This window comes from Lucilia cuprina, chromosome 4 (genome assembly GCF_022045245.1).
Source record: "Lucilia cuprina isolate Lc7/37 chromosome 4, ASM2204524v1, whole genome shotgun sequence".
Taxonomy (NCBI): domain Eukaryota; kingdom Metazoa; phylum Arthropoda; class Insecta; order Diptera; family Calliphoridae; genus Lucilia; species Lucilia cuprina.
The window spans coordinates 50,288,726-50,305,994 of record NC_060952.1 but is presented as its reverse complement, the minus strand read 5'-3'; the positions used below and the strand labels follow the sequence as shown (position 1 = coordinate 50,305,994).

General features: G+C 30.7%; 1 protein-coding gene across 4 annotated transcripts in view; it reads left to right on the top strand.

The window, feature by feature from the left end:
* Positions 1–11,689, top strand: part of LOC111681978 — a 256,570-nt gene extending 244,881 nt beyond the window's left edge. For all 4 annotated transcript variants that reach the window (XM_046949038.1, XM_046949036.1, XM_046949037.1 and 1 more), the window contains exons 10-11: positions 7,590–7,740; positions 10,953–11,689. In XM_046949038.1, coding sequence (XP_046804994.1) covers positions 7,590–7,740; positions 10,953–11,080 — 279 coding nt within the window. In that variant the 3' untranslated portion in view covers positions 11,081–11,689. The remainder of the gene's footprint in view (positions 1–7,589; positions 7,741–10,952) is intronic.
* Positions 11,690–17,269: the final 5,580 nt, after the last annotated feature.

Sequence of the window (17,269 nt, the reverse complement as noted above, 5' to 3'; positions counted from 1 at the left end):
ACAAAAGGGGCGGTATTTCTAGGCGTGGCAAAAAAAATATTTTTATATTTTTGGAAATGTTATTAATATATCTTTAATCCTAGGGGGTGACTGACGCAACTTTTTTTGTCCATGGAGACCGACCCACTCTAATGTACACGTGTGTGTAGATGTATTTGGTTTTATTCAGCTGTGTATTTTGCTTTGTATGTTTCAATGCTGTTGGCGTCATTGAGTTATGTAATTTGTTTTTGTGAATTCTATTCGTATATCTGGATGTAGGTTTGTTTTATTGCGTTGTTTATTTTGTTTTTCGTTATGTATGTTTAGCGTTGTTGTTCATTTTGTTTAGCTTTTGGTGTAATAATAATGTAGTCGGGAAAAAATTTAAAATTTATAAAAATAAGATGTTTAAAATACACTATGGTGAAGGGTATATAAGATTCGGCACAGCCGAATATAGCACTCTTACTTGTTTTTACTCTTTCTGTAGGATGGTGTTATGCAATAATATCTATGTAGGTATATATGTTAGGGAAATATCTATGTTTTTATATGCAGGAAAAATAAGGTGCCAATGATCCCAACTAAAAGAAAATATTCTAAAATACCGATTTTTTTAATTATTGTCCTGACGTCAATATTGGAATAAACTATATTTTTTTAACGGTGGGAGTATCAGCAACTTCCATTTTGGAATATTTTTTCCCCTTTGATATAAATAAAAACCCAACGATTTTAAAAATTGCAACTACAATAGTTACATATGAGATATGCCAAGCAAATTATCGAAAGTTCGCCAGTTTTCAAGATATACGAAATTTTGTATCTTATTCATATGTGAGGTTTGTATGTTTGAACGTTATAGACTAAAAAACGGCGAACCGATTTTCTTGATATTTTCACAGCGTATTCCTGTATATCTGGAATAGGTAATAGGCTACTTTTATCCATATATTTGAGATAATATAACAGTTAGAGTCCCTACATTTTGTCGGAGTCACTATAGTGCCAATATGATTATATCGGGTAAAAAGTGGGCGGACTAGCATTAGGGGGCGTGGTACCTTTATTATAAATTAAATACAAAAATTATTTTATATTGGAAACTGTTACAGTTAGAATCTTAAAATTTTAAAATTTTTTTAAATTGGCGGACTATCCATGAGGGGGAGCGGCACCTCCCATATTAATTAAATACAAAAATTTGTTCATATGTGAAACCAATAGAACTAAATTCTTAAAATTTTATCTGAATATTTTTAATGAAAAAGAGCGGACTTTCATTTTGAATAAAATAGACAAACTCGTATATCTGAGGAACTATTAGAGCTAAGTATAATCTTTAAATTTTACTTGAAGAACTTTGACATTCATCTGAACATTTAGTGTATAACGGGTGGCCTTCCAATGGGATACTTTAAGCCTCTCATATGAATTAAATACAAAACTTATAGAACTAGATTCTTAAAATTTTGCACAAATTACTTTTAACTATATTTTTAATTAAACATATACATATTAAATTTAAAGATTTAACAAAATTACATTACATTTTGGTTAATTATAATAATTTTCAAATTATGTTGAAAGAAAAAACATTTTATAAAGTTAATAACTCTAAAAACTACTGAATATGTAGTGTAGATGGTAAAAAAGTACAACAGTTTGTAACGTGGTTTTGTCTTCGGCTGAGGTAACTTAGTCGCGTCCAGGGTCGACTTACGGACCTACAAACCTTAAGTAATAACACGATATATTTACCCTTTCTAAGGGTTAACTTAAACAATCTATTTATTGAATTTTATTTTTTAAAATACAATTTCAAAGATAAATAATACGAGTGAATAGCTACGATAAGATGTAACGATTGGCAGTTATATCGGCTTTTAGCTTCGGATTTCAGTATATTTCGGCTTGGGTCGGGTTTTCGGTGGGATCGGCTATTGCTGCAGCCGACTTAACTCAGGATCGGGTTTCGGCAAGTTCTTAGCCTATGGGAATCGACGACCGAAGTCACGGTAAGAGCAGGCGACCGAAGTCACTGTAAGAACAGGCGACCGAAGTCACGGTAAGAACCGACGACCGAAGTCACTGTAAGAACAGGCGACCGAAGTCACGGTAAGAACAGGCGACCGAAGTCACTGTAAGAACAGGCGACCGAAGTCACTGTAAGAACCGACGACCGAAGCCACGGTAAAAACAGGCGACCGAAGTTACTGTAAGAAACTTTATTAGCTAACACTCAACCTAAGGCTAAGTGTTAGTTTCAAAAATACAACTGATTCTACAAAGTAAAATCAGTTGGCTCTTCAATTATTTCATTAATAACTTTCGAGTCTTTATTAGCAGGTGCTCGTATTCTGTGAATGCCACGAATGTAACACAACCTGATCTCCTTATACTAATTTGTAAATAAACTAAATGGGAATTCTATTGTTATTTAACGTGTTCTGTTCAAAAAAACAATGCAATTGATTGATCTACTTATATATACCTTTAAGTATAATGAGTTGTGTATGAAACCAACATGTTCGAATGAATGTGGTATAAGTTGTATATGAAAGATTTAGGTTTGATTGAATATTTGTAAGTTGTGTATAGGAAACAGCGTTGCCACTTTGGTTATTATTAACCAAAATTGGTTATTTTTATTTTGCATGCGTATATGTGAATTATTTTTTCGTTTTGGTTATTTTTTGCAAACAATTGAACTAAATGCTGGTTGCTTTTATTCTAAAAATAAAATTTAAAAAAACCTCTTTTAGTTTTAAAACAACTATGTAAATAAACATATCGTCCCTGTTTTGAATTTTGGTAATATGTGGATTTTTTTACTATTCGAAATTTTTTTATTACTGCAATTTGTACATCTACTGGTTATACTTATGTGCACAAAGGTATTTTTCGATATCTTAATTGGTTTAGGATTTAGCAAAAGTACCTATACATTATCCACATATTAAATGAGTTGATTTAAATCATAACAACACATTAATGTTATTTTATTTACACTAGCCAATCTAACACCGTGAATAATTGATCCTCTCTATTCCTTTGGTACATCCATAAACTTAAAATTGCTTTTTGGGTCGATTCAAACTCGTCCGTCCTTCCGTTAATATTTCTATTGGAACTTCTTATGCAAAGAACTCGCGGTACTTATATGAAAAAACGAAGTAGGCTGTATTTCGCATTTCGATTTTTATGGAATTTGGTGGGAATAGTCTACGTACTTAGTAGATTATGTCCTCTAAATTTAATTTAAAGTACAATTGCAACTTCTGTACCTATTTGAAATTTTGCATAAACAGATACTGTGCTAATTTGACGAAATTCTAAGATAAATGATTTAATAAGAATTAATAAAGTATTTTCTGCTAATTGGTGTAAGAATAGTATCACAATATCTTTAAAGTATTAATCAACTGATATTTTAAGTAACATAGCTAAGGAAAATTAAATTGTATTGTCTACAAAAGTTGTAATAACATCTAATCTCGTACGACGAACAATAATCGCGATATATGCAAAGATTTCATACTCATGACCTTTGACTTCTACTAAATATCAAACCATGACTTTTAGTTCTTAATTTACATTTTCTAGATGATGTTGTATACTTGTTTTTATTTTACCGTCTTAAATTCTAAATTTTGGTCAATTTGTCGGATAATTTGGATAGATTACGTTTACAAATATTGCTGAAGTTATGAATGTAAAACTGAAATATTTTGTCAAAATATTTTTAGTTGCACCTTGCCCCCATATTATGCCCTATTCAGAGAATTACTTTATGGCTTTAAAAAGCATGTATATCGTTGAAATTCAAAAGTTTTTTGGAAATGTATTTTTGCCAAAGTTTATGAGGATCGGTATATAATTGACTCTATCCCTCATAAAAAGTCTCCTCAGAAAATGACTTTAAAGCTCACTATGTACTGCAATATAGCAACAAAATTCAACGTAATCAAGTTTTAAAGGAACTAAAATATCTCTGTCAGATTTTATGAGAATTAGTCCACCATTGACTATACGTCTTATATAAGATCCCCTACAGAAAGTTACTTTAACGCTTATAACTGTCTTCATAATAGCAGTTTAGCAGTTTAATGTCCAAATGTAAACAAATAAAAATAATTTTGTTTACTTTTTTCTTAATTTGGTTATTTTTTATTCGAATTTGGGTTAGAAAAAAACGTTTGTTGTGGCAACATTGATAGGAAACAATAGGGGGGTTTATTTAAGTAGCGGGAAAAACTAAATATAAGAAATATACAATACAAATATAATTTTTTATATGCATGTATGTAGAAAAAGGCTCGAGACTATTTCTACGTTACAAGTTATTAGTATTATCCATCCCTTCATTAATATACTTTCGTTCATTTTCATTGCAAAAGCAAAAAACGAGCGACGACACAACTTTCTTCTATGACAGCTCAAATGAGACTGAATTGTGTTTTCTATGCGTGGAGTAGTGTGTAAATTGAGTAACTGCCAAAATACATTTAGGGGATTCACACGGTGCTCATAAAGTCATATATCATAATATAATAACACGAAAAAATATGACTGCTGTGGGCAACCCTCATAAGTTAGTGTGCTATTTTAAATTTGAATCAGCTACAAATATTACAAATATTTTTAGTAAAAATGGCAAAAGCAAGTCAAAAACTGATATAACATAAATAAATATAATAGTGGATTATACAATCCTTTTTTATAAAACTGAAAATATATTTGTTGTTCAAAAACATAAACAGCTGTTTATGACTAAGCCGGAAATATTTTCTGACGCCTGTTATTATACCCTTCACCTTCGTGAGAAGGGTATATATAAGTTTGCCATTCCGTTTGTAATTTCTATAATATTTTCCGACCCTATAAAGTATATATATTCTGGATCCTTATAGATAGCAGAGTCGATTAAGCCATGTCCGTCTGTCTGTTGAAATCAGTTTTTAGAGGACCCCAGATATCGGCGAGAACCGAATCTTCAATAATTCTATTAGACATGCTTTCGAGAAGATCGCTATTTAAAATCAGCAAAATCGGTCGGTAAATAACGGAGATATGAGCAAAAATCCGAGACAACCTCTGAAAATTTCATCAAAAAATGGTTATAAAAGCAACACTGTATATAGAAAAAGATGTACACGTGTGTGTAGATGTATTTGGTTTTTAGCTGTGTATTTTTTTGTATAAAATAATTTTCTCTTTTGTTTTGCAAATATATTTTTTAATGAATAGAAAAAAGTATTTAAAACGTTTTTAATTATATGAGAGTAGATTGTGAGTTATTTTACAATAATTTTTATACGATAATGTAAGTTTGAAATTTAAAACTAACACAAATTTTTTCTAAGTGCTTTTTAAAACAATTTTTTTTACGATAAACAAAAACAAAATCTACGTCTCGTCAATTACCAGCAATGAATACGAAAGTGTTGTTGTTTTATACTGTTGCTTGTATACTGTTAAGAACAACAACAACGTATTACTAGTGTTAAGCGCATATAAGTGTATAGAAAACACACTGTCTATAGCTAAGCGCATTTACAAAAACAAAAGAGTACGAAATGCATAGGGCTTGGGCACCCTTGGTTTGGATGCTGTTGGCGTCATTGCGTTGTTATTTTTGTTTTTCTGTGTTTTTCGTTGTGTATGTTTAGATGTCTGTTGGTTTAGATGCCTTGTGTATTTTGTGTTTTATTTCGTTTAGCGTTGTTGTTGTTCTTTTTGTTTAGCTTTTGATGTAATAATAATGTAGTCGGGAAAAAATTTAAAATTTATAAAAGATGTTTAAAATACACTATGGTGAAGGGTATATAAGATTCGGCACAGCCGAATATAGCACTCTTACTTGTTTGCCTTTTCTCACTGACACCCACAGAACGTATTAAGTTCTGTGGGTGTCAGTGAGAAAAGGCAAACAAAATTTTCTTTCTTTTATTTTTCAATTTAATTTTTTTAAATAATAACTTTCATAAATATATTAATAAAATAAAATTGCTGCAACTTCTAAATATTTTCACCGGAACGATGAAGAGTTTTTGGCTTTCGACTTTGAATTACACTGTTTAGTTATGACAAAACTATAAACATATCATAGAAGGTGTTATTACTTTAACACTTTTTTCTTTGAAGCACAACAAATTTTTTTTTTTTAAAACTATCATAAAACTTTAGTATTTTATGACAGTACGACTTGATAGCACACCGAACTGTATATAGGAGTTGACGATCGTGGCATTAGAATAAGAATTATTTCTTAAGAATAAAAGTATATATTAAATTTTATCAAGTAAGAAATAAATAAATTATTAATGTATTATTTTAGAATTTAAAAGAAATATATTTTAATCAAATGAAATTATAATAAACCTTCAAGAACCCTAACTTTGCTCGGTTTTCAAAGTTCGGTGAAAACGAACTTTTTTCTTAAATGAAAAACGCATTTATGATTAAAAAGTAATGAATTTATAATATTTAAAACCAAAATATAAACATCCGGAAGATTTTTTGAAGAGGGTCTTTAATTAGCAATTGGGTGAATTATCAACTAATTCTGAATTCCAGAGACTGATAAATTTCTAATAACAAACCATTTTTGTAAAATGCATATATCTTAATACTTTTATTTTTGTTTTTTTAACGATTTATTGACAATGATATAATTCTCTCTAAGAGCACGAACATGGTTGTGGTTAAAATTATGATTGTGGTAAAAACATATTATCGTTATTGTTACAATTTTAAAATATCATATTATGAAATCCGTCAAAATATTTCATCATGATATTTTTGTATTTATCATAATATTGTTATACATGATCATATTGTGATTCAAAGTGATCAAAATTTCGTTTTAAATATGTATCAAAATCAAAATAAATTTTATTTTTTGAATTTTACAATTCTTAACACAAATCGGAAATTTCAATTTGCCGTTTTAAATTAAATTTTGGTTTATAAAAAATTTAATACAATTTCATAAAAATACTAGTATTTTTAAGCCTGTTATGAACGTAAGTCATTTTCTAAAGCGAACCTTATAAAGAGGCCATATCCAAATGTAAACAGTTTTTATCCATTTTGAATATCAATTAAACTGCAATAGTTTAGGTCCTATCGTTCTCTCAAGAGACTGACTGACTGACAGACATGTCTAGATCATTTGAGAATAAGAACCTAGAAAATTTCGATGTTACAAATGAGATCAAAGATTTATAATCCAAACTAGATAATTGAAATTAAATGTTTTACTTTCTGATTAACAGTTCAAATCAGCCGAAAAAAGGAACTGTTAAAAAGGCGTTTTTGTACCTATTAATGTCGGAAATTTATTGTACAGCCAGAATGTATGATAACTTCTGTAAACAAATTTGTTTACAGCATTTTTAAAACTTTTTGATGAAAAATATGATAAACATTTTATAAAAAGTTCGGCGTTCGGCCAAAATTTCGCCGAACACCGAACATTGGCCGAACCTCACTTTTTACGAACTCCGAACCCGTACCCGAACGTTCGGTCGGACACTATTAATAAATATTAAAACACAGCTTACTTAATACAATATGAATATAAAAATCATTTATAATTTCAGTTTGATGCGGTGGAAAATGGAATACAAATATCGAAGTTAATGCAGATATTCTCTAAACAAGCGCCAATGATTGATGCCTTAATATCGCACTTTGCAGAAAACATGAGAAAACGAAAATTAGAGGGAAATACATCAGACCAATTTCATGATGGTATGTAAATTTGACAAACGGTAATATTTATATTATGGTAATTTGTATACAAATAAACAAATTGGTTTTAACTTTTGAATTTATTTATATATGAATGAACATATGTGTGTACAATGTACATATATTAGAGTACTACATGCTTATATAAAGGAAAAATATATGTATGTTTTTCGTTTGAAGAGATTCAAATTTTATCCAATTCTTTTTTGCTGTAAAAATAATTAATTCAATAACACTATGCAACAAATTTTGCAGTAGACCCAATTACCCAAAGGCTTTTGAAAAGTTAGCTCGTATTCTTAATTTATAGTCATTTAAACTTAGCTTTTTCAGAAAAGTTTCTTATATGTAATGTACATGTTTCCATGTAGTACATGCATATTCCGTACTGCGAAAGTTAATTTCTCCAGAGGATCCTTGTAAAAAACAATATAGAGATCTGGTTGATACTCTAAAAAAAAAATTCTTTGAACCATCTGTAAACAAAAATTTAATAAAGCAGAGCAAGGTTCAAAATTAATAAAAGAATTTATAGTGGAGCTAAAATCATTAGCTGAAAAGTGTAACTTCGAAAATTTTCTTGATCGAGCACTAAGAGATAAATTTGTATGAAGAATGCGGAGTCCAAATTAACATTTAAGAGTGCTTGTGAAATTGCCATAAATTGGGAAATCGCCGAAGATGAAACAAAAGTAATGAGTTCACAAAAAGAACACTACAACGCATTTGCTGTCATTCCTGGTCGAAACAGTTCACGTGGACAAACTCAAGAACAAACAAAAAAATCCTATTATCGCTGTGGTATGACAGGTCATGATGCTGACTATTGTAATTGCAAAAATTGGATTTGTTTACAATGCCAGAAAAAAGGACATACTGCTATAATGTGTCAGTCAAAAATCTCAAAAAAGGCGAAAATCAAGTAAAATACGTAGAGAAAATGATGGAAGCTGTTGGTCTAAATAGTATTTTAAGTAATGGTGATGAGTGCAATAGTATAAAGGGTATGGCTTTCAAAGGTCCGGAGCTTGTAAACGTGATGGTAGGTGGAATTTTGCTGGAAATGAATGTGGACACAGGAGCCTGTGTGTCAGTTATTGCAAAAGCTAAGTATTTATTGTATTTTTCGAAATATAGTTAAACTTCTGTTGACAAAAAATTCCTTTCCGTAACTGGTAGCCAACCAAAATGTATTGACCAAATTAAAATTTCTTTCTGTAAGGTAAATTGCAAAAATGAATTTTTATTAGAATTCGTCATAATTGAACCCGAAAGAGAATTTAACCCCTTACTAGGTCAAAGTTGATTAAATGTATTGTATCCAAACTGGAGAAAAATCGTTGAGGACGATATACATACTTAACATAAATAATAAAATTTCCAAGAATATTTAGTTCTGAGCCAGACCATAATAAAAATATACTGCGAAAATTATTTTGAAACCAGATGCAACTCCAAATTTTAAAAAGGCATATAATGTTCCGTATAAGTGAAGGCCCCAAGAAGAAAAAGAATTAGAGCGAATGGTTGGTAATGAAAAATTAATTCCCGTAAAATTTTGCAGATTTGCGTCTCCAATAGTGATCACCTCAAAACCGGGAAATGAAATAGAATTTGCACAATGTTAATTTTTGACCATATATGTATTTATGGAATATTTGAGAGTATTTTTTTTCTGATGGACCTAAAGTACTAGAAGCAAACAAAACTGGATTCTCAACACCATTCACTATGTGAGACAGAACAGACCCTACACCATGGCATCAGTGGTTAGGACTATAGGTTTGTTTGGATCGTACAACTCTAACAAATTGTTTTTTAAAAGTAACTTTTTTGAATTTTCAAAACATTCTTGAATATTTTCTGTCCATATAACTTTATTATTTTTTTCAGCAAATCATACAGTTCCCTTATACAAATTTGGACATGGAGCATCTACAATTGCCTTAATTTTTTCGCTATTTGACCTCAATCCATCCTGAGAAATGATATGTCCCAAAACCTGAAATAATCTATTTTTTTGTCATGTATGTTAGAACCTCCTATCAAAATGTCATCCAAGTAACATGAAGTACCTGGTATACCTATTAAAAATAGATCCATGACTGATTGAAAGATTGATGGTGCACTTGCAACATCAAAGGGAAGTCTTGTAAATTGATACAACCCTTTATGAGTATTAATAGTAACACACTCCCTTGACATTACAGATTTCACTTAATTTGGTGGTAAGCATCTGATAAATCTATCACACAAAAATATTTAGAGTTTGCCTATTTCTGTTTCTATGAATCGATTAATTGTTACCTTAGAGTCGATGCAAATTCTAATTTCATTTCCCGGTTTTGAGGCGATCACAATTGGAGACGCAAATCTGCAAAATTTTACGGGAATTAATTTTCCATTACCAACCAGTCGTTCTAATTCTTTTTCTATTTGGGGCCTTAACTTATACGGAACATTGTATGCCTTTTTAAAATTAGGAGTTGCCTCTGGTTTCAAAATAATTTTCGTCGTATATTTTTCAATGCAATGGTAATCAACTTCGACCTAGTAAGGGGTTATATTCTCTTTCGGGTTCAATTACGACTAATTCTAATAGAAATTCATTTTTGCAATTTACTATATTTCGAAAAATACAATAAATACTTAGCTTTTGAAAAAACTGACACACACGCCCCTGTGTCCACTTCCATTTACAGCAAAATTCCACCTACCATCACCTTTACAAGCTTTTACTTGATTTTCGCCTTTTTTTGTAATAATGACTTGTAAACTTAAAGGAAAACGAAACAAATTTCTATAATTAATATTAATTATTTTACATATTTTGTAAGGCTCATTTAAAAAGGGGAAAATGTTATGTATTGAACATTTATAAAAGTACCCACTGTTTTTTAATCATGTAGTACATGTATAATTCCGTTATTTTTAGTACTCTCTTTAGTAACTTCAATAAGAATTTTTGATCATATTCTTATTCGCTTGTAAACTACGTATGAATAAAGTAAATTTTATAAAAACGTAACTAAAGTCTTTTATAAAGCTATATAACAGGAAGGTTACCGAATTTACCCATTTTAAACCTTAAAGATTTATTCCTTCTTAGTGGATCTACTTGCTGGGAAATCAATAACCTTAAAAATTTCAGCTCTTTATATAGATGTTTAAATTGTTCGCTAATACAAAATAATTCTTTACTTACATTTCAGAACCGAATCCAATACAAAATAATGGCAATGGAGTGCTATGTAATAAGCTATCACGTCTAACATTAGCCACGTTTGATGAAGAGGGGCGATGCATTGGACAAATGGGATCATTATCAATAAGCTATTAACAATTGTTTTATTTTTGATTTTCAGTTTTTGTAATATATAAAATAGAAACCAATGTAAATCAGATTTACTTAAAAATAATCAAATCTGTGTAACTGGAATATCAGGTGCATTTTATATCATTTCATGGATTGAAGTTAAACACGTTAGTTTTTTTATATTTTGATATTCAGAAGCAAATAATCTTGGCATTCTGATTTTAATTTGATTTAAATAAGTAATGCATGGAGTTCGCATCAAAATAGGTACAGTGTATCATAAAAAAATATTTTTGAAACATTAAGATACATTAAAAAAAAAACTTTCAGAGTAATATTAAGTTTAACATCTACAATGTTATCATCCTTTTTAATAACAACCAACAGTTTATTGGGATATCTAGTGTTGCCGGGAGCTTCAAAAATATGAGCCTAAATCGAAGATTTAAAAATAAAATGTTTAAATAAGTGAAAAATAATAGTCGGTCATCCCCAAACCACTTTAGTGGAGAGAATAAAAAAATATTTTTCATTTACTGACCTTAAAGTATATATATTTTTTGTCGATGTTAAGCTTTTGCCTACGTCCAAATAGTTAGACCTCATTTGACCATAAACCTTTGCACTTTGCAGTACCAGTAAAAATGCAGTAAAAATAAGTTTTTATTGTTTACTGAAAAATGTTTCAGTATTCCGTAAGTTTATACTGGTTACTGAAAAAAATTTCAGTATTCAGTAAATTTTACTGATTACTGCAAAATATTGCAATAAATGTACTGGTTACTGCAAAAGACTGCAGTATTTTACTGATTACTGAAAATGTGTTTACAGTATTCCGTACATTCTTATAATTTACTGATAATTCTTTTATTAACATATTTTTGAATATTATACATATTTATCATCACAATTAGCTATAATGAGGTTAATTTTACTTTTTGGGATTGTAAATTTTTTCAGAAGACAAGAATTTGTCCGTCAATAGAAATGTATTGGGAGCAATTATTATATTGTATAATATTAGATTATTAATAGAAATATAGTAAAAGAGATCATTATGATAATAGTTGTATGAGAATTTTAGTTAAATATTATATTTTTTACTAAAATTGCATTTTGATTGAAAATTTTACTGATTACTGAAAAAAATTTCAGTATTCAGTAAGATTTGCAATACCAGTATTTTTTACTGTTTACAGAAAGTAAAATTTTACTGAATACTGAAAAAGTTTTCAGTAACCAGTAAAGATATACTGAATTTTTTTTTCAGTAACCAGTAAAGATATACTGAATACTGAAATTTTTTTCAGTAACCAGTAAAAATTTACTGATTACTGAAATGTGTAATGCAGTAAAAATATACAACATCATGGGTACACTCATAATGTTTTAAACACTAATATCGCTAATATCCATATTACTCATCAAGTCCCATATAAAGCTTCTTTATGAGAATTTGTTGTTCGTCAATTGAGTATCATAATTCGGCCACTTATGAATATACATTATTTTTTAAAATGCAGTTTGTTTATTGTTATTTGTGTTATATTCACAATAACTGGGCAGTACAATTTGCCAAAAACTAAATAATTTTTTTTGAGGGATCTTATTTTAATAATAAGAATCAAAAATTAGTTTGTTTGGCAATTTGAAAAAAAAAACAACAACATACTTTTTTAATAACCATTATCGTAGCTGCTTTCTTTTTCAAAGCATAGCAACAAAAGTAGGAAAATATAAGGCCTAATTATAATATGCATACACTAGCTTAAGTAACTGTGCGAATACATATAAAACTTATGTGATAAACTATAATGTATTTGAGATTTTATCAAATTTTATTTGCTTAAGCAAAGAGCGACGATGACTGCACATTCCGTACAGAATCAGTTGTTTATTGTACACAAATAAATGAAAAGGGAAAATAAATAATACTTAAGTACATTATAGCCACCTTAAAGTTTCTTCGGATTTTCTCTAGCACTTGAGAGACTTTTCGTTCGTTTTTGATATTTACTTAAGGTTGTGTTTTATGTTTACACTTTTCAGTCTTCTAACTTTTGAGCTAGAAGACTCGTTTTATTTGACCTGCAAATTTGGAATTTGAAATTTTGAAGAATTTACACAAGAAAACCTAATAGGACCTCCTCTTAAAATTATATTGATGTTTGTATTAGCATCAATACGTTACAATATTTTGAGGGTGGGTATTCCATTTCGGCGCAGTTAAATACAGAATTTATTTTTAAATATTAGACAATTTTTCATTTTAAACTTTCCACAAATCTGAGTGACACCGGTAAAGCGATCACTCAGGTAGCTTGTTCTGAATGTATGCACATACAATTTTAAATAAATACTACGAATATGTTATTCCTCTAAATGTTCACATTAATGTTCTTCATGTAAAATTTAAATTTTCTAGCTCTAATAGTTTCTCAGATATACAAATTGTTCTATTTAATTAAGATGAATATTAGGGTTCGTCAAAATTTTAAGAATTTTTTTATTAGTTTCCCAGATAAATGAAATTTTGCATTTAATTCATATGGAAAGTGCCAAGCCCTCCCTTTATTTTCTGAATGTCAAAGTTCTTCATGAAAAAATTTCAGGAAAATCGGTCAAGACATTTAGCAGTCTGTAAAATCCAAACAAACATACATACATACAAACAAACATTCATTTTTATACCCTACACCACTTTAGTTGAGGGTATATTGGGTTCGTGCTAATGTTTGACACGCACAATAACGTTGGTCCTATACCCACCTTAGTCGATTAAGCTATGTCTGTCCGTCCGTCCGTCCGTCCGTCTATGAAAACCTTGTGATCAAACTACAGGTCGCAATTTTAAAGATAATTCTATGATATTTCTTCTTTTGTCCCGAATCGTATTGAATATTATTCTATGGTTTTATTTCACCTAGCATCCATACAATTGTACTCCCGATTTTGGAGATAATTCAATTAAATTTGGCGCATGATCTTCTATGATACCTTAGATGCAGACTATTGGAAATTGTTAACATTGGATTATTATTATACCTAGCCCCCTGTACCTGCCGAATAGGACTTTTAAGTTTAAAATCATGTTTAATATACTCGTATGTCCACAAAAATCTGCAAAACCAAGTTCTATACTAGCCTTGATGACCCTTATGAACTTTACAAAATGCTCTCCACATTAATCAACAATAAATTTCCAATCTCAATTTCCTCTGTGTATTTTTCTTTCCTCTCAACCTTATTACAATCCTTATAACTATTCCTCAAAATATTAGATATACATGAATTCACAATCTTCATCTTAGACAAAACATTTTCCTTCTCCACAACAAATGTCATGTTTTCTACAGTTACAGTTCTTGTTATTTCAACATTTAACTGCATACAATTCCGATTTGGTACTGGCACCACAATTTCCGTCCTATATTCTTTGTCAATAAAATTCGGTATTAACAGAACAAAAACTATCCAACTGTTATCTATCGAGCATACCTGTGTATGCTCTATTAAACCATTTCCTATTCCGTTCCACGACCAATCGAATATTCTGTAAGTAACCTTGCATTTCATTATTTATTTTCACCCGTTTATTTAAATTATCAATAATATTCTTCTGATTCATGATTCTCTATTCTCAATCTATCCTCATCATCCATGTTACCAAAAAGCCAATTTATCAGTCTACCTCCTTCATTTATTAATGCCCTCTTCTTTCTTGGATTTGTGTGAATTTTAAGTGTCTGCAACGAGTGTTCTAGTTCGTTAATTCTCCTATTAAGGCTTATAGGAAGCCAACCATCATTCACTTCAAAGTTATGAGAAACTCCCAATTTTATTTTCTGAATTGCATCCCTAATGTCGCCTACATCCATTACGTGGATCAAATCTGAGAAACTCTCAATTATGTTGAGAGGCTCACCCTGCAGCACCGCATAACCCGCTTGGGTCACGATACCTCCAATCCGGACCGCAGACTCAGTGCATGGGGCCAACCAAAACAGCAGAAGTACCAGGATGGTCAACATTGCCGTTCCCTGAAAAAGTTTTCAATGGTCTTTTAACATTTGCCAAATCCATCTTATTAGGATTATCAGCATTGCATTTTACAAATCCTTTAGCCGTTTTTTGTCTATGGGCTCCGGGGTTTTTCATATACAACTCCCGATTATCATAGTTGGGAACTTTCCCCCTTCTTGAATTAACCCTATTACTTAATAGCCTTCCTCTTCCTATCACCCATATATCGAGCCACCTTTCGATGATCTATATCGGAACGGCTCAAAAGGTCAATTGGTTTCATATTTGTCGTGGAGTGAATTGTGCCATTGTAAAAGCCTATCGCCCCAACAACTAGCTCCTCCACATCCACGTTCTCGTTACTTCGTTTTAGAATTCGAATATGTTCCAAAAGAGACAAATGCATTCTCTCTATGTCGGAATTTCCCGTATGAGAATATGCCGTTGTGAAATGCGTCTGAACATTTCTTTCCGCACAAAACAGTCTTATCAAAGCGTTATTGAACTCATTGTCCATTATCAACAACTCCGGTTTGCCAAGTAAGGCAATCCCTTCCTGAATCTTTACCCTGACCGTACACATATTTTTATCTGTAATTTTATGCACAGACCCCAATTTAGTAAATCTGTCTATTGTGGTCAGAAAGTATGTTCCATGAATCTGAAAAATATCCATATGAACAATCATGTTTGGTCTTTCAGGTGTTACAGTATGATTAAAATGTTTACGATAAGGATTTCTATCGTACTTATTTTCATTGCCTATTCTGCAAGAATTTATAAATTTATTTATAGTATATTTTATCAAATTTGGATAAAAATGGGAGTCTTTTATTTCCCCAAAATTCTCCAAAACACCTTTATGGTTCCCGCTATTATGAGTATTCTCAATTATCCCATACATCTCCTCTTCGTTAGGCATGTCAACAGCCAATTTCGTACATTTAATAAACTTCAAACCTCGATCACCACCAAACAACGATTCCAACCTTCTTTGGACTACACAATACATATTATCCGGAAGCTCGGAATATATGGCGACTCTTCCTTTTTTTAACGTTCTTCTAAATAAATCGTTCAAATAATGTTCATTACGCAAATCACTCTCACTTACGTAAACTATGTTATACCTTCTATACAAAACTTCGTGTTCCCGGCTTAGTTTTCAAAATTCTTATTTGTGGTCTATATATTTGTTTCACAACTGAATCACTTATGAAAAAATTGGCACTGCCATCATCCTCTTCTTGTTGCTATGTACCGTTGCCATTTCCTCTGATACTCAAACAGTGATTTAATATCACAATCTTCAGTTCTCTCATCATCGGATTCCAATCGGCTTAGGAAATCCGCAACCTTATTATCTTTGCCTTTAACATACTCGATATCAAGTTCATATTCAGCGAGCATGATTTTCCATCTGCTCAATCTGGAATTTGGCTCCTTTAGTGAAGCCATCCATTTGAGAGGCTGGTGGTCAGTGTTGACCAAAAACCTATTTCCAAAAAGGTAAGGACGAAAATATTTAGCCGCCCATACTATAGCCAAGAGTTCTTTCTCTATTGTACTATAGTTTTTCTCATGATTATTCAATGTTCTACTAGCATAACAAATGGGTCTATCACCCTGGCTAAGAAGAGCACCCAATGCGACATTACTAGCGTCCGTAGTAAGGACGAATTTCTTGTTGAAGTCTGGATAGGACAGTATTGGTGGATTTGTTAAAATTCTTTTTAATTTTTCAAATGATTCAATGTAAGAAGGATCATTAATATTTATCTTGACATCCTTTTTTAAATATTTTATTATTGGTCCGGCTATAGAAGAATAATTCTTTATGAATTTTCTATAGTATCCCGTAAGACCCAAAAATGATTTTATTTGTTTTACAGTACCTGGAATAGGTACTTTATTAATAACCTCAATCTTGGATGGACAAGGTTTTAGACCGTTTGGTGTAACTATATGACCCAAAAACTGAGTTTGTCTTGCCAGAAAACTACATTTATTCATTTGAACCTTTAAATTATGTTCATTCAAAACAGAAAATATTTTTGTCAGACTACTCAAATGTTCCTCCAATGAAGATGAGAAAACCAATATATCATCATCCATATAGATGACGCAAATTTTATTGATGTAAGTAATCCCTTAAAACGTAATTCATCATACGCTGAAAGGTGTCAGGTG